Source organism: Pan troglodytes, chromosome 9 (assembly GCF_028858775.2).
Source record: "Pan troglodytes isolate AG18354 chromosome 9, NHGRI_mPanTro3-v2.0_pri, whole genome shotgun sequence".
In the NCBI taxonomy this organism is placed as follows: domain Eukaryota; kingdom Metazoa; phylum Chordata; class Mammalia; order Primates; family Hominidae; genus Pan; species Pan troglodytes.
In genome coordinates, this window is record NC_072407.2 from 87,896,839 (window position 1) to 87,920,420 (window position 23,582).

The 23,582-nt window shown below is 40.4% G+C and overlaps 1 protein-coding gene across 15 annotated transcripts in view; it reads left to right on the top strand.

Moving 5' to 3' along the window:
• Positions 1-23,582, top strand: part of CCDC83 (coiled-coil domain containing 83) — a 65,571-nt gene that overhangs the window by 25,149 nt on the left and 16,840 nt on the right. For 10 of the 15 annotated variants that reach the window (XM_054661189.2, XM_009423648.5, XM_054661190.2 and 7 more), the window contains 4 exon segments: positions 2,519-2,681; positions 6,211-6,378; positions 15,513-15,604; positions 19,176-19,244. In XM_054661189.2, coding sequence (XP_054517164.2) covers positions 2,519-2,681; positions 6,211-6,378; positions 15,513-15,604; positions 19,176-19,244 — 492 coding nt within the window. 15 annotated transcript variants of the gene reach the window in all.

Here is a 23,582-nt window from a genome sequence, read left to right on the forward strand (position 1 = left end):
GATTACTATAGCTATATAATACATCTTGAAATAAGGTAAATTAATTCCTCTTACTTTATTCTTGTTTTTCAAAATCATTTTAGCTATACTGGTTCCTTTGTCTTCCCATATAAATTTTAGAATTATCTTGTATATATTTGCCCCCTGACCCAAAGAAAACTTACTAAGCTTTACATAGGGATTATATTAAAGCTGTATATCAAAATTGGGATATCTTTACTATGCTGTCTTCCAATCCATGAACATGATATGTTTCTCCATTTGTTTAGATCTTGTTTTATTTTTATTTATTTAATTAATTTATTTATTGAGACATGATCTCCTTCAGTCACCCAGCCTTGAGTGCAGTGGCACAATTACGGCTCACTGAAGCCTCAACCTTCTGGGCTCCCACCTCAGCCTTCCAAGTAGCTGGGACTACAGTCATGCACCACCACACCTGGCTAATTTTTAAATTTTCTGTAGAGATGGGGTTTCACCATGTTGCCCAGGCTGGTCTTGAACTCCTAAGCTCAAGCAATTCACCTTCCTTGGCCTCCCAAAGTGCAGGGATTACAGGCAAGAGCCACTGTGCTGGGCCCAGATCTTGATTTTTTTTTTTAATCAGCGTTTTCTAGTTTTCACTATGCAAGTCCTATACATGTTTTGTTAGATATTTTCACTGGGTCTAGCATTCTAGATGGACAGTTCTTTATTTTCATCACATAAAAAATAATGTGCCACTTTCTATTACCTTTCTTCTAGCTAGCATGGTTTCTGATGAAAAATATGCTGACATAGTTTGAGTACCCCTTAACTGAAATTCTTGGGACCAGAAGTGTTTCCAATTTCAGATTCTTTTAGATTTTGGAATATCTGCATATACAGAATGATATATCTTGGGGATGGGACTCAAGTCTAAACATGAAATTCATTTATGTTGCATATACACCTTATACACATAGGCTGAAGTTAACTTTATTTTCCCCTTGGGGATGCTGAATAAACTGTGTTTGGTGTGCCTGCATTTTGACTGCAACCTGTCACATGACATCAGGTGTGTCATTTTCCATTTGCGGCATCATGTTAGTACTCAAGAAGTTTCAGATTTTAGGCTGGGCACAGTGGCTCATGCCTGTAGTCCCAGCACTTTGGGAGGCCGTGGCAGATGGATCACCTGAGGTCAAGAGTTCGAGACCAGCCTGGCCAAAATGGTGAAATCCCGTCTCTACTAAAAATACAAAAAAAAATTAGCCAGGTGTGGTGGTGGGCGTCTATAATCCCAGCTACTTGGGAGGCTGAGGCAGGAGAATCGCTTGAACCAGGGAAGTGGAGGTTGCAGTGAGCCAAGATCCCACCACTGCACGCCAGCCTTGGTGACAGAGCAAGACTCCATCCCCCCCCCCAAAAAAAAAGTTTCCGATTTTAAAGCATTTCAGATTTTGAATTTTCTTATTTTTATTTTTTGAAACTGGGTCTTTCTCTGTCACCCAAGCTGGAGTGCAATGGTGCGATCATAGCTCACTGTAACATCAAACTCCTGGGCTAAAGTGATCCTCCCTCCTCAGCCTCCTGAATAGCTGAGACTACAAGCACCACTATGCCTGACTAAATTTTAAATTTTTTGTAGAAACAGGGTCTCACTATGTTGTCCAGGCTAGTCTTGAACTCCTGGCCTCAAGTAATCCCCCCACCTCTGCCTCCCAAAGCACTGGAATTACAGGCATGAGCCACCACACGCTGCCCAGATTTTGGATATTCTAATTAGGTATGCCCTGTATGCTAATTGTTTTTCTCCTATAGGTAAGGTGTGGTTTTTCTCTGACTGCTTTCAAGACTTTTCCCTTGTATTTAGTTTTCAGAAGTTTGATTATGATGTGTCTTAACATGGATTTCTTTCTGCTTATCTTGTTTGGGGTATGCTTAGCTTCTTGAATTCATAGGTTTATGTCTCTTGGAAATTTGGGAAGTTTCCAGCCATTATTTATTTGAGTACTTTTTCAGTCCTGCCCTCTTTCTCTCCCTCTAATACTCCAGTAACATGAATCTTTTGTTATAGGCCAGGCTTGCTGGCTCACACCTGTAATCCCAGCACTTTGAGAGGTCAAGGGAGTTTCAGACCAGCATAGCAACATAGCAAGACCTCATCTCTAAAAAAAAAATAATAATAATAATAATAATAATTCTAAAATGTCAGCCACCTTAGTATTGGCATCTACATATTGTCATTTTTCATTTAGTTTACAATCTTCCTGGTTCTTGGTATGATGAGTGATTTATTGAAACCTGGACATTTTTTTAATAATGTCATAAGACTCTAGATCTTATTTGTAATCTTCTGTTTTACCTAGCTTTTACTGGCATTGCTCTGCCAGGGGAAGTAGGGATACGACCTCATAATGCCTGATGGAAGTAGAAGTCCAGGCTTCCCACTTGCCTTCCTGTGATACCCAAAGGCTGGGAACTTCTTGACTCTATTTTGAGGAAACATAGTGTACATAGTTGATCAAACGTGAATTACTGTTGATTTTCATGACAGAATAGCCGCTTAAAAGAAGAACAGATTTGGCACATACGGCATCTACTAAAGGAACTGAGTGAAGAGAAGGCAGAGGGATTGCCAGTTGTAACAAGAGAGGATGTTGAAGCAGCGATGAAGGAAAAATGGAAGTTTGAAAGAGACCAGGAGAAAAACTTGAGAGGTGATTTAGGAACATAGAAAACTATCATAGAGTTGTGCCAAGTTATTTCTTGAATATATTAATGCTTTATTCTTCCAATATGTTCAAAATGCTGTAAGTGTATTTTAAACGGCATCATTACCACCGCAGCCACAAACACATGTAGGTAAATGGGCAGGAGAGGGAAATAATAAAGTGGGTAGAGGTAATGAAGCCAAGCAAGGAGGTGGTAGAAAGGTAGTGATCAAAAACAGATGAAATTTATCTGACTGTTTTGGGATAGGGTGTAGTTCAGTCACCCAGGCTGGAGTGCAGTGGTGCGATCTCAGCTTACTGCAATCTTAACCTCCTGGGCTCATGCAGTCCTCCCACCTCAGCCTCCCAAGTAGCTGGGACTCCAGGTGCACACCACTATGCCTGAGAATTTTGTTCCTTTTTTGTAGAGATGAGGTCTTGCTATGTTGCCCAGGCTGGTCTCGAACTCCTGGGCTCAAGGGATAGTCCCACCTCAGTCTCCCAAAGTTCTGGGATTACAGGCGTGAGCCACCATGCCCAGCCTCATCTGACTCTTACAACAGGACAGTATCTTGTTAAACACCATTACTCATAGTAGGGTTTTGTTCTTTTTCTTTTTTTTCTTTTTTTTTTTTTTTAATTCTGTTGTTTGGTGGTTTCATCGACTTCAGCTTCAGCTTAGATTTGGGAATGATAAGGCAAATAAAACCATGAAAGATGTTTCTCCCAATATCTCTAAGGGAGCCAAGCACCCCATTAGATGGAGGAAATAGGGATTAGCGTTGGGAAAGGGGAAGTTTGGAGAACATGGGTAGTAATGACACTAGGTGCAGGCAATGAAAGACCCAGGGCATACTCTTGCTGTAGGCTTAGGAAATACCATGGTACTGAGGGTAAATCATGCAATTCTGACATACACATTTTGAAATTCCTATTCTTTCATTCTAAACTTGCTGCTAAGATTTCTAGGACCACTTTTGCCAAAACCTCCATAAATAACATCCCTGCTAGGAAGCTGGAAAACACGAGAAAGAGACCTAAGTGCTATCATTTGTTAGCCCTTAGGAAATCCACGTATTTCTGGATTTCTCCAAGTGCCTACTTAGCTGAGCACTTTGCACACAGCAGGCTCTCCACTCAATAGATATTTGCTGTTTTGAGTGAAATCGTTTCCAAGACCAAATATCAATAGGCAAGTTTCATTTTTAGGGGAGTCCAAAACTGTTCCCATAGACCTCCTCCTACCCAAGTCTCTTCATTGGCAATAGGGATGTCATGACATGGTAGATAGTATATTTTGCATGACTTCTTTCCAAAAGAGTTCTGCTTATATTTGGAAGGAATGCTTTAATAAGTCCCTTGAGATGGAGTGAGACCCCAAAGGATGCTCAGGTATGCTCGCTAAACTGCCTTCTAAAGGAATGGGCCCAGTTAGTTGAGATGCGCCTGCTGATGGTTTGGGCTGAGCATGGGGATGTGTCATACAAGACTGGGCCACACGGCCTGACTGAGCACAATAGAGGAGGACTGGACATGCATGGGAAGAAAGGAAGCTCACAGACATGGAGGAAGAGAGGGAAAGTAAGAGAACAGAAGTGTCTGGAAAACATTTCCGAGGTAGTCACTTTATGTCCCAGGTAGTCCCTTGCAACTCATTTTGGTGTGGAGCAGCAGCAAGTGCTTCACCTATCAGCTTGTTACAATGCCAATTCCCAGGCCCCACCCAGACCTACTGAATCAGAATCCGCATTCTGACAAGATCCCAGGGGATTCCTATGCACAGTAAGGTTTGAGAAATACTGCTGCAACCCTTTTCATCCAACTTTTAGTAAGGACTCTTTCAGTTGCAAGGATAAAAAATCCAACTCAAACTAGCCTAAGCATAAAGGGGATGTTAGTCTTTTCACATCACTTAACACAGAAAGACAGAGTGCTTCTGACCTGGATACAAGGCTTCACATGCTGTCAGATCTCAGCTTAAACAAACAAACAAAAATCTCTGGGGCGTATGTGTTACTAGAAGGGAAGGGAAGAAGTTCTAAGAAACTAGAAAAACAGCCACTACATCCATCTCCCTTTTACAATCTTCAGTGACATCTACCAACCCTCCCCTCGAAGGCCAAATGGGGCACTGGCCTGAGACAGTAGCAGTCTGCTCGAATGAGAGAACAACTACCCATCTGGCTTATAGTAGTACTGATAATTGTTTAATGAAAATAACCACCATTTGTTAAGAGATTTTAAATATAGTATCTTGTGGCCAGGCATGGTGACTCATGCCTGTAATCCTGGCACTTTGGGACGCCAAGGTGGGCAGATTGCCTGAGGTCAGGAGTTCAAGACCAGCCTGGCCAACATAGTGAAAACCTGTCTCTACTAAAAATACAAAATTAGCCGGACGTGGTGGTGGGTGCCTGTGATCTCAGCTACTTGGGAGACTGAGGCAGGAGAATCACTTGAACCTGGGAGGTGGAGGTTGCAGTGAGCCGAGATCGCGCCACTGCTCTCCAGTCTGAGTGACAGAGCAAAACTCCATCTCAAAAAAAAAAAATTAGTATCTTGTGTACATCTTTGGAAAAAGATGAGTCCTGAGTCCTTCTGGGCCTCTGGACTGAAGAATATCACCCTGGCCTGATTGAAATGCTTCAGTCATTCAACAGACATTTATGGAGCGCCAACTAATTGCCAGGCTCTGTGCTAAGTGCTGGATTTACAGAGATGAATATAATGTAGTCTTGCCTTCAAAGAACTCTCAAACAAGGTGATATATGGTTATGAGATAAACAGCCATTAAGTTTGTTGTACTTGACTCTTTTGTAATGCTTCTTTTTCAAAAATATTCAGCAACACAATATTCGGCCTAAAGATTGAATAGAATATCATGTTTAGCAAACAAAGTTTATATCCCTGAAATAGTTCAATATTTGTACATATTTAACTGGGGAACTTGCCCATCACTCTGGTTTTACCAAAGGGGGGTGGGAAAAGACATGTTATTATGACTATCAGAGGCTATCATTTCATACAAGAGAAATCCAAATAAATGAACTTTAGATGACTGAATCAAACAATTTACTTACAAAAATGGTTGCCAAGGACCTGGGAAGGACACAAGTTGAAATCACTTTTGCTCAGAGGATATAATGGCCAGAAAAATGACAATTTCCTAATAAAGAATACATATTATACATATTATATGATACACTATACAAAATAGGACCCTTATTAAGCTATCACAGGAATGATGTAAACTTGCAGCTTCCTAGGCATATGGGTTGTCCATTACGTCTTTCAATCAACCCTCAAACCACACATCTACTTTGTAATCAGAAGTTTAATTTTGCTTAGATTTTGAATCAGGGGAGATAGATAAACAATAGTTTGAATAGTTTAGAATTTCCTAAATTTTAGATATAAAATAGTATTTATGAGTTAACAGTATTTTAATATCAGATCTTAACTTCTTAAAACCAGATTGCAACATATAATGGTTACAAGGAAAACAGAAATGACACAGTGTCTTTATTTTCAACAGATATGCGCATGCAAATAAGTAATGCTGAGAAACTATTTCTTGAGAAACTCAGTGAAAAGGAATATTGGGAGGAGTACAAGAATGTAGGGAGTGAACGACATGCTAAACTCATTACCTCCTTACAAAATGACATCAACACAGTTAAAGAGAATGCAGAGAAAATGTCAGGTCAGTTGCAATAAAACTAGTTCAAGTTCAGTAAAAAACATCTTTAGTAGGGCATACATTGATGGAAGAAAAAAGTGCATACTCCCTGAATCATTCATTACTCTGCTGTCAGCACAAGCAGCTGTGAGCCTAAGGGTAAAGGTGGAGGGAGGAAGCAGAAAAATGATCCCAGGACCACCTGTGAAACTGAGAAGGGGAAATAAAGAAATGGGCGGGTGGGGGGCAGTGTGCAGAAGCCCTGTGACCAAGTGACTTTAAGAAAGACACTTCTGGCTGGATGCGGTGGCTCATGCCTGTAATCTCAACAGCCTGAGGCTGGAGGATCGCTTGAGCCCAGAAGTTTGAGACCAGCCTGGGCAACACGGTGAGACCGTATCTCTACAAAAAATTAAAAAATCAGTTGGGCATGGTGGCTCATGCCTGTAGCCCCAGCTGCTTGAGAGGCTGAGGTGGGAGGATCAGTTGATCCCCGTGGTCAAGGCTGCAGGGAGCTGTGATTGTGCCACTGCATTCCAGCCTGGGTGACAGAGCAGACCTTGTCTCAAAAAAAAGAAGAAAGAATCTTCATTCAATGGATGGGGTCTGTATGTTTCCACACTGGGACAGAAGCAATTCCACCAAGATAGGAGTGTCCTGAGGCCAGGTTATATTAGAAAGAGAATTCACCTGGGGCAAGCTAAGTCAGCTTAGCCAGGCTGGATAGCCAGAATCATCATGGAGAAGCGTCAAAGTCAATTAAGTTGTAACCAGGGAAAAACTGGGGAACAAACATGAGATGAGAAGTGGAGAGGCTATAGAGTAGGATGCCGTCAGGAGCAATGAAGGTTACCAGGACTAGATCTGGACACGATGAGGGCCAGCTGTCTGTTACTGAGGCAAGCATAGCGGCTTAAAAGAACACCAGAGACCCAGACACAGAAGAGTCATAGGACAGAATTAATGCGGGAAATCTGGCCCAAAAGAGTTGCTGTGGGTGGACAACAGTCCAGGACCCAGCTGGAGATAGTGCCCTGCGTTGTGGAGGGGTTCCTGTGGGTGGTTCCCATGTTCCCCTATCAGGGCTCTCTGCTTGTGGACCAATTTGTATGTAAGTTTCTCAGCTTAGGGCCTCTGCACCACAGTGGTGGTGTAAACTTGGCCCCATATCAGTCTGGGCTTGAAGTTCCAATTTGTCAAAAGGTTCTTCTTCTGAAAAGAGAACAAGAGTGCCAGCCTGCTACTCCCTCTGTCCCCACTCAAATCCTCTCCCACTATTACCAGTTTCTTATTTAGCAGTCAGAAATATTCTATGCATATATATATATATATCACAAATAGCATGCTATAAATATGATGTCTTACTTGCTTTTCATGTAACAACATGAACATCCTTCTAAATCAGTATATCTTAATACTGCCTCATTCTTCCAGTAGTTACATGGTTTTATATTGTACCTTTTTTTTTTTTTCGAGACACGGTCTCACTCTGTCACCCAAGATGAAGTGCAATTGCATGAACACAGCTCACTGCAGCCTCAACCTCCCAGGCTCAAACGATCCTCCCATCTCAGTCTCCTGAGTAGCTGGGACAGCAGGCATGTGCCACCATACCTAGCTAATTTTATTTATTTTTTGTAGAGGTCTCACTGTGTTTCCCAGGCTGGTAACCATAATTTTTTGACCAGTTTCTTACACATAAGCATTAAGGTTGTTTCTAGTGTTTTAGTATTACAAATAATGCTGCAATGACTATCCTTACACATGTCTCATTTTCCTATGACAAATATTCTTGTATTTATGTCATTTCACTTATGTGTATCTCTGAAAGAAATGGTTGTGTGAAACAGACTATTTTACTGTGATAAATGTGGCCCTCCATAAAGGTTGTACCAAGTGGTACTTCTAACAGTATGCATGAGGATACCTATTTTCCCACATCTTCAGCAACAGGGGGTGGTATCCAAATTTTTGTTCTTTGTCAGTCTTATGGGTCGAAAATGGTATCTCATTGTAGTTTTAATTTCCATTTCTTTTATTAAAAGTGACACTGAATGTGTCTTTTCATAACTTCAAGAGCTATATGAATTTCCTTTTCCATAAACCATCTGTTCATATCTGTCACCCATTTTTCTAATGTGTTGTGGCACTCTTTACATTTTAAAAAAATTAGCTCTTTAATTGTGATATAAATTGCAAATATTTTTCCCATTTGTCATTAGTTTTTTTGTTTGTGGGTTTTTTAATGAAGAAATGATGTGCTTTTAAAGTGCCCAACTTATCAGTCTTTGATTTTATGTTTATGAGATTATGAATGAATTCTCCAATATTTTATTCTAAAATTTTTATGGTGTTGTTTTTATATTTAAGTCTTTGTTTTTGTGTGAGAGAGTGATCCAACTTTATTTTTTTACCAAATGGTTTTCCAGTTGTTCCAACATCATTTATCATCAATTTTTATCCTACTGATTTGAAGTGCTAACTTTATTATACTTTTATTTCTCATATATATCTGAATCTTACTCTCTACTATCTATTCTGATTCACTGATCTGCCTATGCATTTGTTAACCAGTAGAATACTTTTTAAAAAGTTATTGTTCTGGTACGTTTTCAAAATTTCAAATATTTTAGCCAGTATTTATTTTACATTTTTAAAGTAGGAAAAGTGATCTTCTCATATAAACTTAACCCATTATCTTGATCAGAAGTTTGGATGATTGGGCCAGGCGTGGTGTCTCACGCCTGTAATACCAGCATTTTGGGGGGTCCACGGTGGATGGGTCACCTGAGCTCAGGGGTTCGAGACAAGCCTGAGCAACAGGGTGAAACCCCATCTCTACCAAAAATACAAAAGTTAGCTGGGTGTGGTGCCGCACACCTGCAGTTCCAGCTCCTGTGAGGCTTAGGTGGGAGGATGACCTGAGCCTAGTAGGCAGAGGTTGCAGTGAGCTAAGATTGTGCCACTGCACTGTAGTCTAGGTGACAGAGAGAGACCTTGTCTTAAATTAATGAATTATTAACTAGGATGATTTCTTTGACTTAAAAATTTTCATGTGGTTGTATTCAACTTTGGGGTGGTAAAAACATATATATATTGAATTACTTGCTGGTCGAGCCATGGGGCGCAGCCATAAGAAAATGGTTGTTATGGGCTTGTATTATTTTCCATTAGTTTTAGGGACTTGTCTTAACCATCCAGGTAGCAGCAGCCACTCCACCAGGGGAGCTATTAGAACATGTTGGGGACCACTAACTGGACACAATGAATATGAGCGAGACTCCTAAATCAATCTATCTGAAGGCTTACTACCATCATCCCCTCTTTTTCTCCTACCTTCTACACAGGCTTCCTTCTTTCATGATTTTCCTGGAATTCTCCTCCAATGATTATGGGGTTTGCGTTAGTTAGGCTGCTTTACATGCAAGGAAGAGAGATCAAGTCAGGCTATTGTTGTGGGCTGGGAGGTTGCTGTAAGTGAAAGAGGATATTAAAACTTTTTAAAGTCTCAGTTTACGCTGAGGTGGCAAAATGAGATGAGATACCACCACATAGATTTGCAATTTGATGAAGAAGAAAACCAGTTTCGCACCTTTGACCATCGAATTCCAGTCTATACAAGAAGTTAGAGAGGCCAGGAAAAGGTTGTTAGAAATTAGGGGACAACTTTTGGAAAGAGCTTTTGGTGTGCTATCAGTCCTACTCTTTCCCCCACCGAGGAGCAGGTAAAAGGTAATTCCTCCTCCATCTCAAATCCGGGTGAAAGGTCTTCAGAGAGATTTCTCAGATGGTTCAGTATGTGTCCCCTGCAGTCTGGGCATTCAGGTCTAGTTTATGACTCATCCCTGAGAAATCTAGGGAGTAAGTGGCTGAGGAGCTAACCGCACTGACAGCAGAACACAGAAGAGGTGGCTGCTGCCCTGGGCTGGGCCTGCACTCCCGAGTTTGTCAGGGCAAAGAATGGAGGAGTGTTTCTTGTCGACTTGTTATGAGAGAGAGTTGGGGAACAGTCATGTGAAATCTTGCTGGAGACAGCTGACTAGGGTGTTGGGGGCCGGTGATAGGTCCCCAACAGAAAAACAGGGATTTTGAATGTGTGGGAGGGGAGTGCAGAATTGAAAACCAGGGACCAACAGAAAGTTGTTACCAACTTCTAAGGACAGTACTTGCCCTGGATCAAGGGAATGCAGATGAAATCCCATTTCAAATGGGGAAGCTTGTCCTCCAAAGAACCTACTAAAACACTCCCATGAGACAATGTGTCAGCCTTAAATGCCAGCTAGGTCCAGAAAGTAGACATGAGCTTGAGACAGTATCAGTCAAGTGAGAGCTTTCTTACCGTTTTCCATGTTTCCCTCTTCCCTTCAGCACTGAGAGAGGAATCATGGAAGCTCAAGGCAGAGAAAATGGCAGCAGGCCCAAGTTAGGAAAGGGGATTGGCATAACTTTGAAAGAAGTTTAAATTGTTGCAATATTCTGAACATACTAATTACTCGTTGGAGGACCTTTTGTTACCACAAAGAAACCAGAAGTCATAGGATTTACCATATATTTTATTGAGCAGAAGTCAATAGCCTCACAGTATGAGTTTTAAAGGAAAGAGACAAAAATTAAGTTGCTTGACTCCCCAAGAGTAATGCTTGTTGGCTGTAACACAAATGAGGAAAGGGAAGACTGAAGACAGAATGATATCAGTGGTGGTTCTAGGCATGGCTCCTCCCCACATTTCTCTCCCCTGATCTGTGACTGTCCCTCTCATTGGCACCTCTGCTTTGCTCTGCATACCTGTCCCCCTTCTCTTCTACTTCCCACAGAACAGTCCTTGCAGTATTCTCCAGCCCATTTCTAAAGACATCTGGTGCCATCATGCACCTTATCAAACATGACCAATGGCCTTTGTCCATACCACCTCATGGGTCACCAGTCAGCCCCAGCACAAACTATTCCTCGGTCACCTGCCTTACTCAGCAGCCTCTGCTGAAACCCAGGGGGCGAGGAGGAGAAAACACTTAGAGCTGCTTCCCTGAACTTTAGCTAGAATGGGATATTGGGATACTAGTATAGAAAACAGTCACTAACATATCCAGGCCAAGGTTACTTCTCCTCATTAAAAGGAAAAGGAACCTTAGATTAAGCCCAGGAATAGAGAAGGTGAGGGGTTATTACAAGTCATTAGATAATTACAGTCACAGAGCATTTTTATTTTTGTCCTTTACTGGGGCACAGGACAGGGATTCTTAAAAGTTCTTTGTACACTAACAGTGAATTTTTTAAAATTAGGTTCAAGACTCCGTACAAAAAAGTAACATTGTTTCTTTGAATGTTAATTTTCTTGCCTATAAAATCAGAGTCCCTAGGTGATCTCCAAGAGGACTCACATTTCCAGCATTTGCTTTTCCATGTCTTGTCTAATCCTTACAAGTTCCTTTGAGTTAGATATAATTAGGCCAGTTTAAAGATAAGAAAACAGGCCCAGAGAAGTTAATTGCCCTAACCAAAGTCACAATGCTAGTAACAAATGGAACAGGGATTTGAACCTAGGTGTGTTAGGCCCCAAATCCATCTGCTTCAAATAGTCCCCCTGAATCTGTGATTCAGTGAGTTGGGGTGGCTCTAAAGAGATTACTACCTGGCCAGTGTTTCTGCTAGCTCCTGTTCAGTTTTCTGCAAAAGGGACTAAGAAGAGGCCACTGCCACAGGAGAGGGTCACCACAATGGAGCTATGTGACCCCACAAGTCAGAGAAGAGTATATAATAAAGCCCTCAACAGGCCAGGAGGAGTAAACCAAAGCAGAGCCAGACACAGCAGGGAAGGCAGAACAGTGCAAAGCAAACTTTAGCCAGTACAGTGTGGGGTCAGCTTCTGGGAAGGGACCCCATTAGATGGGGTGTCTGAGAAGCAAGGAGTCTTCTGCACAGTCCTAATCTGCCAAGCTCCCCCTTGCAGTGTTTCGAGCTTTTACGAGGAGACTTTTACATGCCCCACTTTCTTTGGCTGCATTCACCAATAAATGGTTAATTGTTACCAGAAGCATCATCTGAATCACAAAGGCTAACAATGAGATTCTCACATTCACCCTTGTCCTGGGTACTGTGTTTTTAAGAAGAAAAACGGTCCATACACTTTTATATGGAAGTTGGAAGAGAACAGAATGTGAATATTGCTTTTTCAGTATTAATAAGGCAATAGAGAAAGCTACATCTTTAGTCAGAGTGTATTTGATAATCTATTTTTAAATGATTTATAGCAAAGAATTAATACTTCATGTTATCAAGCTCCAGGTTTTATGGTTTCTTCTAGATGCTAAGAATGTAAAATCCATTATGCTCCTGATCCATTGCAACTTTTAGATTGATTATTGTGTTTTGTTGGGTAGAAGTTCAAATAAATAACCAACATTAAGCTGATGGGCTAGGGTAAATTGAAAAAAGAAATTCCATCAGAAATTAGTTTGGAAGGATTAAAATATTCATGAGATTAGTTCAAATAAGTAAGAAAAACGCAGGCTGTATAAACGGGAATATGTAGGTTGGAATAATAAAGGCTTCCACTTCTTATTCTCTAGATGTCAAATTAGACTAACTCCAAAAACCTAATGAATTCTTGCTTATGAACTACTGCCTCACTCTAGTCCATCTCTATTAGAGGCAGAAACTGCCCTCTCCTGACCACCTTTTCTGGCCACCCCACAAGTTAGGAGAACTCTCCCTTTCTCTCTCTCTCTACTCCCTCTTCCCCTTCCCACCCAAGCTGCCAGAGAAGGGGAAGAGCCAATATTTGCTTTCTGGTGCTGAAGCCTCAGATCACTGCCCACCAAAGACTTGCAGTTTGCCAAATTTGATTTTCTTCAAAATATTTTTTGGCATGTATTGTGTCCCAGGGATACAGTAATAAAAAGATATGGAAGAGAAGTTTTTACTTTCTGCTCTCAGCGTTTTCATGTAATGGGAGAAACAGTTATGCTAGTACAAAGTATAGACGAGGGCTGAATAACTCTTGCCCAGCTCTCTGGCCCGAGTTCTGGTGGTAGCTGCCTTAGCTGGGCTCCTGGTCAATTGAAAGACCAGACCTGCAGATCTCCTTCCCTACAGCATAAAATCCCTGAGGGTTCTGCTTTGGCTGACTTGGTCTGTGAAGAAAATTTTCCCTTTGAAACAACGCCCTAAGTCAGGGGTTCCCCAACCCCCAAGGCCACAGGCCAAGATTAGTCTGTGGCCTGTTAGGAACCGGGCCACACAGCAGGAGGTGAACAGTGGACAAGCAAGTGAATCTTCGTCTGTATTTACAGCGGCTCTCCATCACTTGCATTACCGTCTGAGCTCCGCCTCCTGTCAGATCAGCAGAAACCTTAGATTCTTTTAGGAGCGCAAACCCTATTGTGAACTGCACATGTGAGGGATCTAGGCTGCATGCTCCTTATGAGAATCTAATGTCTAATGATCTGTCACTGTCTCCCATCATCCCCAGATGGGACCATCTATAACCAAGAAAACATATCACAAGGACAGGGTTTTTTTCTGTCTTAACCAGCAATATTTGCAGTGTCTTACATACTGTTTGGCATACAGAAAGAGCTTGATAGTTACTTGTTGAAAAAAGGAATGAACAAATTGGACTCATTTGTCCAGCTTTCTTATAATGTAGAATCAGGGCTCCCACTGATTCTACATTATAGTGAGTTGTATAATTATTTCATTATATATTACAATGTAATAATAATAGAAATAAAGTGCATATGTAATGCACTTGAATCATCCCAAAACCATCCCCCTCTCCCACCCAGTCTGGGGAAAAATTGTCTTCCAGGAAAACAGTTCCTCATGCAAAAAAGGTTGGGGACTGCTATCCTAAATGGAAATAAGGTTCTATAGTACTGTTAGTACAATACTGTTGTTTAGTTGTAGAATAAGTTAAGTGAGCCTCTGGACCTGCCCAGAAATATAGCAGCCATGATTTTCAACATCATTTGTATGGGAAAATACTTTCTGAATTCCAAACAATTGCCCTGCCTATGTTACATAAATAAAGCACAACTAATGGGAACATATAACACAGAAGTAATAAAACACAACTAACTTTGATTATCCTCAGATTAACTCATTTGGAGTAGTACAGGTTCCTCATTTTTCACACTGCTGACTATCTGACTCAGTTCCTGAATGTTACCTCCTCAAAAAAAGCTTTCTCTGATCACCCGATCTAAAATTGAGAATTTTAGTTTTTCTTCCTCATACACATCACCAACGGAAATATTATTTATTTACCTGCTTACTTATTTATGATCTGGCATCCCCATTAGAATGTACATATCACAAGGACGGGTTTTTTTTCTGTCTTAACCAGCAATATTTGCAGTGTCTTACATACTGTTTGGCATACAGAAAGAGCTTGATAGTTACTTGTTGAAGAAAGGAATGAACAAATTGGACTCATTTGTCCAGCTTTCTTATTCTCCACTCTTTAAAGCAGCCTTGCTGTCACAGTGTCTCATAGTCCTTAAGAAGGGATATTGATTTCATGATCTCTAAGCATCTTTCAAGGCCTAAAATTTTATGATTCTTTGCTCTCTCAATAATGACATTTGTGAGCATATGAAAATCTTGAGAGGACAGAGAATCCTGTGCTTCATTTCTGTCTGTATTTCTCACCTGAGCCTAACTTATAACCAGGTCTATCAACTTTCTCAGCCCCCTTAATCCCTCTCTACTCTCCTCTCCTCGTTCTGTCTTTCCTGCCCCAGGAAACATATGCCAAGAATAGTGGAAATCTAGTTAGATGAAGTCAGACAGAATGCTACCCGAACAGATAGTAAAGTCTTCATACTTCTGTTGTGGAGTAGTAAGTTGTGTGATATGAAGAGTAGACTGCCACACAAATGCTAAACTGTTTGAAATTCTGCCTTTGGAGAGACAGTCCTTTGAAAATACAAATATTCTTGTGTAAGAGATCTTAAACTAATTCACATTAAGGTATTAGTAAATTATTAGATCATATCTTCTAATTGGAGGAATTAGATTCTTCAGTACCCTGAAAATTCAGAAAAAAAATGTTTAGAAAGGAGAACTGAGGATGATGGAAAATAAAATTTACTGACATCATAGTTTTACCTAGAATCATGCTTGATAAGGCTTTTAATTTTCTTTTTTTTTTCTTAAAGAACACTATAAAATCACTCTGGAAGATACTAGAAAGAAAATAATCAAGGAAACTTTGTTGCAACTGGACCAAAAGAAGGAATGGGCCACACAGGTATAATTCAATTTTCTTAAAAACAGAACAAAACAAACATTTTCCCCCTATTTTTTCTTTGGGTATATTATAGTGGTTAAGAACTTTGGATAGATTCTCAGATTTGGGATGCTCAACCTGTAATAATGGCTGTAACATAATATTAAAATAAAAGTTTTGAACGATTTATAAAATGAAATATAATTTGTCTAAAAAATACTGTATTTTATATCCAAACCTAAGAACGTGGATTCTGAAGCTAGACAGTTTGAGTTTAAATCACAGTTCTACACTTACTGGCTGTATAATGAATTTGTTACTTAGCTTTTCTGGGCTTCTGTTTCCTAACCTATAAAATGGAGAATAATACAAGTATTTACCTTAAAGAAATAGTGTGAGGGTTAAATGAGATGATTTAAGTACTATAATCTCTCACAAGAAGCAACAGCTCAGTGAATTTTTTTCTTTTTTTTGAGGCAGGATCTTGCTCTGTCGCCCAGGCTGGAGTGCAGTGGCACAATCACAGCTCACTGCAGTCTTCACCTCTTGGGCTCAAGCAATCCTCTCACGTCAGCCTCCTGAGTAGCTGGGACTACAGGCATGTGCCACCACTCTTGGCTAATCAGTGAATTATTAATCAGTTATTTTTTTAAGTATAAGAAATATAGGTTGAGTATCCCTTATCTGACACATGTTTCAGATTTTGGATGTTTTCAGATTCCGGAATATTTGTATTATACCAGTTGAGCATCTCAAATCCCCAAATCCAAAATCCAAAGAAGTCTGGCCTGGGTGCAGTGGCACACTCCTGCAATCCCAGCACTTTGAGAGGCCAAGGCGGGTGGATTGCTTGAACTCAGGAGTTTGAGATCAAGCTTGGGCAACAGGGCAAAACCCTGTCTCAGCTAGTCCCAGCTCAGTAGTGCCAGCTACTTGGGGCACTGAAGTGGGAGGATTGCTTGAGCCCAGGAGGTCGAGGCTGTAGTGAGCCGTATTTGCGCCACTGCACTCCAGCATGGGCAACAAAGTGAGACCTTGTCTCAAAAAAAAAAAAAAAAAAAAAACCAAAAAACTGAAATTCTCCACAATCTGAAATTTTTTGAGAGCCAACTTGATGCTTAAAGGAAATGTTCTTTGGAGCATTTTAGATTTCAGATTCTCAGATTTTGGATGCTCAACCTGTGATAATGGTTGTAACAAAATATTAAAATAAAAGTTTTGAATGAATTATAAAATGAAATATAATTTGTCCAAAAAGTACTTTCTTATATACCCAAACCTAAAAGAGTATATTCTACACTGCTGGCACTTTAAAAATCTGGGATATAAAATATTTTTGAGGCATAATTTTCAATCTTATATGTTCTCTAATTCCTTTGTTTTTACACAAAATATCTGATTTTTTTTTTTTTTTTAACAATCTTGACCTCTCTTCAAACTATCTGCAAAATCAGTGAGGTCCCCACTAAGATTGTCTGTTCATCTGGGACATTTCTGTCTCAGAATCATAAACATCTGGTCTTTTTTCAAAAGGTTCCTTACTGAATTTCAGTTGCTGTTATTGGTTGCATCCATGTTGGTTCAGTTGTTCTTTTAGTCTTACTTTCTTATTGCATTATTTTTACTAATTTACACAAATACAGAAGGTTTTGGAAAACTGATCAGCAATTTGTTTGCTCATGCAATTCAGCCACTTTGTAAGTGAATCTGACTCACTCACATGGTGAAATCAACCATTAAGTAATCTGACCATAGTTAGACGATTCAAAGTAGATATATAGGCCAAATAAGCCTATAATTTCAAGCATATATCGTGAGGACTATTCTAAATATTCTTTCAAGCATTACACATTTAAGTCCCTCAGCAATCCAGTAAGCTGTAGAGACTTGGTAATGAGGAGACTGGAGCACAGAGAAGTTTTATGACTTGCCTAGAGCAAGTGGGAGAATCGAGATTCATTTCAGGAGGGCTCCATCAGATCACTGCTCCTAATCACTAAACTATACATTTTCTTTTCTCCACATAATGTCGAACACTCACATGCTTGAATGAACTTTCCTCATTTTAGCTGGCTATTTTATCATACAGTTCAACATCCTATAATCCCAATGCTGTGCAACCTTAGATGCACATTAGAGTCACCTGAGAATTTTTTTTTAACCCAGGTGATGCCTGTATCTCACCCATACAGAAGGCTGATATATTGCCCTGGGATGTTGTGTGGGCTTCTGGATTTTTCAAAGCTTCTAGGAGATTCAAATGTGTAACTAAGGTTGAAATCACTGATCCACTGTTAGTGAATCCAGCCATTAGCCAATTAACTTCAGTTAGGAGCAACTTCTTGCTTTTGTCCACATGAAATTCTATGTTGGAGGAAATTAGAATTATTAGTTGTAACTGGAGTATAAAAATTCCCGGCTCCTAAGAAATATAGGTACACTTATAATGTAATAAGCATGACTTACAGAAAAACTTTTATGGCAAATCTTTCAACTCTTAAAGACTTTAATAGGGCTGGGTGCGGTGGCTCACACCTGTAATCCCAGGATTTGGGGAGGCCAAGGCGGGTGGATCACTTGAGATCAGGAGTTCAAGACCAGCCTGGCCAACATGGTGAAACCCCATCTCTACTAAAAATACAAAACTTGGCCAGGCACAGTGGTGGGCGCCTGTAATCCCAGCTACTCAGGAGGCTGAGACAGAAGAATCTCTTGAACCCAGGAGCAGAGGTTGCAGTGAGCCAAGATCACACTATCACACTCCAGCCTGGGTGACAGAGCAAGACTCCATCTCAAAAAAAAAAAAAAAAAAAAAAGACTTTAACAGATAAATGTACCCTTAACACACTTTTAAATCATTTCTGTCCCTGTTTGTGATCTAGATTATTTTTCTTAATTTTTCTTCTTTTGGTCGTGCCCTTCAGTTACTAAATATTGAATTTGTACCATAGTATCCATATAAAAGCATCTCGCAGAGAAATACAGTTGGTTATTCACTATAAAATTCTTTTCAATATCTATGTAATTGAAAATAAATTTATATTTTATGAACCTACTGACAAAGTAAGACTTTTTTGTCTTCTTTGTCTAAAATGCCTTTCTTCAGGAGACTAGCTACAGCCTACCCTGAAACTACTTGCTGTTAGATTTACAAATAAGTATGTTGTTATTACTGACATGCAAAATCTTTTCAAATTAAAAAGATAGTAATCTGTTCATGTTTTTGCTATATGTTGGATTATGTCTGTGACTATAAACTTAAAGAATGTTTGATCACTGCAGTTTAACCATCTGAATTGTGAAACATGATTTCACCATAGCAGTCAGATTTGGTCACAATGGAGGTGAATTGAATGGTCAGTTACACATTGTCCAGTTCTCCAAATCACCTGTAATAGACAGTGTAAATCAGCAAAAGCAATACAATAGGATAGTAAAGAATGAACCACCAAACCAAAAGTTCTTAAGTATGTTCCTAAAGTAATTGCAGACACAATCTAAAATGAATGATCAGAATAACTGCACATCACTGTTGCTAAAATTGTGAATCAGCATGTGGCAACTCTTCCTTAATCCAGAAACTTTCTTTTAGAATGCTGTAAAGCTCATTGACAAGGGCAGTTATCTAGAGATCTGGGAGAATGACTGGCTCAAAAAAGAGGTAAGTGGAATTTATCAAAACAAACAATTTCTTCGTTCTCATTTTTTAAACTGGAAATGACTTTTAATTATGAACTGAAGTCATGGGAAAAGCATGGTACCATGACTGACTGAGACAAAATAAAATTCAAGTGGAGTCCTCATCTCATTACAAGCTGTTACTCAAAAAATATCATAAATAATCTCAATAATAATCAGAAAAAAATGTTGGGGTTTATAATTCACACAGTAAACTCAAATGTGCAGTTTCTTTATGTCCTAAAACTTGATTTGGTCTTCCTCATGAGCCTGCTTCCTCCTGGGTGATGGGGCAAGTCTAAAGGACCATTCTAAGCTGATTCTCTGCTGGGTTAAATTGTCTCTTTTGAATGACATGTTCTCCTTTGGTCTGTACCACTGACATTTGAACCAGATAATTCTTTGTTGTGAGGTACTGTACTGTTTTCTCTAGATTGTACATGCTGGTCCTCTGGTCTTACTTCCATATCTCCTTATCCTCATCTGTCTAGAAAACTCCAACTCACCCTCAGGCTTGGACTTTGATTATCAATTTCCTTGTGAATCATTTCGTAATCTCTCCAGGAAATCTTGGGAGCTCCTTCCCCAGTGTTTTCTTGTTTTATTGTAATTCTTACTGAAAGATGTTGAAATTGTCTATTTATGCATCTGTCTCATTAATACACAGAGCAGGCTATATCTTTTCAACTATATTTCCATGGCACCTGATAAATAATCTGTGCTCATTAGTTATTGAATGACTGAATGTCAATGAATATAGATATATTCATTGAAGGGATTAATCAAATAATAGCTTAGATCATAGGTTAAAACCTTTGTGAATTGTTTTTTTTTTTTTTTTTTTTTTGAGACGGAGTCTCGCTCTGTCGCCCAGGCTGGAGTGCAGTGGCGCGATCTCGGCTCACTGCAAGCTCCGCCTCCCGGGTTCACGCCATTCTCCTGCCTCAGCCTCCCGAGTAGCTGGGACTACAGGCGCCCGCTACCACGCCCGGCTAATTTTTTGTATTTTTAGTAGAGACGGGGTTTCACCGTGTTAGCCAGGATGGTCTCGATCTCCTGACCTCGTGATCCGCCCGCCTCGGCCTCCCAAAGTGCTGGGATTACAGGCGTGAGCCACCGCGCCCGGCCGTGAATTGTTTATTGTAGTTCAAGATGGTAGGCTGCATCCTACCTCTCCTGAGGGCTCGCTGAAATAAAATTATAAAAATTATAAAAATACAAAAAGAACTCATCCACAAAGAGAACAAGAGGAGTTAACTAGCAGGTGAGATTTCAGAAATCTTCTGAAAGACAAAAAGTAGATGTGAGAGTATGTTGTTGGATGAAACGAGAAGCTATTACTTGGGCCAGACGTTACAAGAGAACTACAGAGGATGTGCAAAACTCAATGTTTTTGGAAACCTGGGAGATTCTCTGCTCAGAGTCTGTGTGTGCTATAGATGGTGGGAATGGGAACTGGAGCAGAAAACAAGAGGGTTACTTGATGATCTGAATAGGGAGCATCTGTATCAGTAAGCATCCGCCATCACCCTCTACAATTTCCCTCACATACCACCAAAGTGTTTACTTTTGAACTAAGAACCTGATGACTGTCCTCTGAGAACACTAAACAAATTATCAGATAAAGGCAAAGGTTTCTAGTGTAGACCTTAGATGTTTCTGTGCCCCACAGAAAATCCTTCCTATGTTGGCATTTAGGAAGCCACAACCTAATATCCCACTCTTGCCTTCTCATCCTTTGGGATTTGCCAGTTCACACCACCTGCCATACCACATACAGTCTCCAGTCCACATTCCCATTCAGAGGAAAAATTTGGTATGAAAACAGACCTATTTACACAGTGGTGGGGAAAATCCATGCCACTCCCCAGACTTTTCTTAAATATAAATAGACATCCAAGGACCACCAGGCATTTGAGTACATTTGGCACAACAGAAGAGAAAGACCAAGTGAATTAACAACAAAATAAAAAATAAACAATAACAACAAAAACAGCCTGTGGAAGAAATAGAAAAAATTTAGGGAACTGTGAAGGTCTTTTGTTAGTATAATCAAAATAATCTGGCCAGGCATAGTGGCTCACACCTCTAATCCCAGCACTTTGGGAGGCTGAGGAGGGCGGATCGCTTGAGGCCAGGAGTTCAAGACCAGCCTGGCCAACATGGCAAAACCCCATCTCTACTAAAAATACAAAAGTTAGCTGGTCATGGTGGCTCACACCTGTAGTACCAGCTACTTGGGAGGCTAAAGTACGAGAATTGCTTGAGCCCGGGAGGCAGAGGTTGCAATGAGCCAACATCCCATCAATGCATTCCAGCCTGGGCGACAGAGCGAGACCCTGTCTAAAAAAAAAAAAAAATTCTGGCCAGACACATTGGCTCACATCTATAATCCCAGCATTTTGGGCAACCAATGCAGGCAGATCACTTGAGTGCAGGAGTTTGAGACCAGCCTAGGCAACATGGTGAAACTCCATCTCAATATATATATACTTTTTAAATTTGAGAAGGCATTTTATTTATAAAACAAGATGCTTTAAGAACAAAAATCAAATATAAAACAGGAAATAGACCAGGCATGGTGGCCCATGCCTGTAATTCCAGAACTTTGGCAAGTCAATGCAGGAGGATTGCTTTAGCCCAGGAGTTTGAGACCAGCCTGGGTAACATAGTGAAACCCCATCTATACAAAAAATAGAAAAGTTAACCAGGCATGGTGGTGAGCACCCATAGTCCCAAATACCCAGGAGGCTGAAGTGGGAGAACTGCTTCAGCTCAGCAGGTCAAGGCTGCAGTCAGCTGTGATTGAGCCACTGCACTCCAGCCTGGGCAACAGATTGAGACTCTGTCTCAAAAATAAAATAAAATAAAATAGGGAACAGAGAACAAATCTCAAAACAGGGAAGACCACAATACAAAAAAAAAAAAGGAAGAAGAAAAATAAGAGACATAGAGTACTAATGTAACATGTACAATATCCAACTAATACAAATACACAGTAATTTCAGAAAGAAAGAATAAGAACCAGAGCAGTGGCTCACTCCTGTAATCCCAACACATTGGGAAGCTGAGGTGGGAGGATTGCTAGAGCCCAGGCATTCAAGACCAGACTAGGCAACATAGCAAGATCCCAGCTCTACAAAAAATAAAAAAAAATTAGCCAGGCATGGTGGTGCAGGCCTGTGGTCTCAGCTACTCAGGAGGCTGGAGTGGGAGAATCACTTGAGCCCAGGAGGTCAAGGCTGCAGTGAGCTATGATCGCACCATTGCACTCCTGCCTGGGTGACAGACTGTCTCAAAGAAAGAAAAAAGAAAGAAAAAAAGGGCAAATAGAGGGAAGGAAATCATCAATGAAATAATAGAAGAAAATTTCAGGGTTCTGAAAAGGACATGAATTTTCAGAACACCAAGAACAAAAGGAAAATCCTAAAAGATTCTGGCAGAAGCAGGTGGGGGTGGGGGTGAAGTTAACTACAAAGGAATAAGACCCAAACTGACATTTGATTTTTCAATAGCAAAGTTCAGATGAAAAATTATTTTTAACTTGGAGTTCTATAGTCAGCTAAAGTAGATTAAGGACAAATAAAGCTATTTTCAGAAATGCAAGGGCTCAGAATACTTCTCATGTTTTCTCAAGAATTTACTTAACCATGTATGTCAGCAAAACAAGAAAGTAAACTGATGAAGAGAAAAACAGGAAACAGTATACTTCCCAGTATACCAGGGAAGAAGTGTCTGAGGATGATAATTGTGTTGCAGGCCTAAAAAGCATCCCGTCCAAGTTGAAACTGATCTCAATTCCAGGCTCTAAAACCACATATTCAACAACCAGCTGTGCAACCGGTGCAGACATCTCAAACTCCTAAATTGACCGCATCTTCCCTTTTTCTGAAAACTGCCTCCTCTTCTACTCTATCTGTCCCACTTAAGGATCCCACCATTATCCAGTCACCCAAGCCAGAAACTTGGGAGTTAAGTCACCCCTGTGTATACTCAGGGGATTTGTTCTAGGACCCCTCCACCCTCCCCACCCTGCCACTTATACCAAAATCCAAGCACACTCAAATCTGGCAGTCAGCCCTGCAGAGCCCATGTTTATAGCATGGGTCATAGTATACAGCATGGGTTATAGCATGTTTATAGTATATACCTCTGTATATGCGGATTTTGCATCCCAGGAATACTGCATTTTTTATGTGTTTGATTGAAAAAAATCTGCATGTTGGCCAGGTATGGTGGCTTATGCCTGTAATCCCAGCACTTTGGGAGGCTGAGGCATGTGGATCGCTTGAGGTCAGGAGTTAGAGACTAGCCTGGCCAA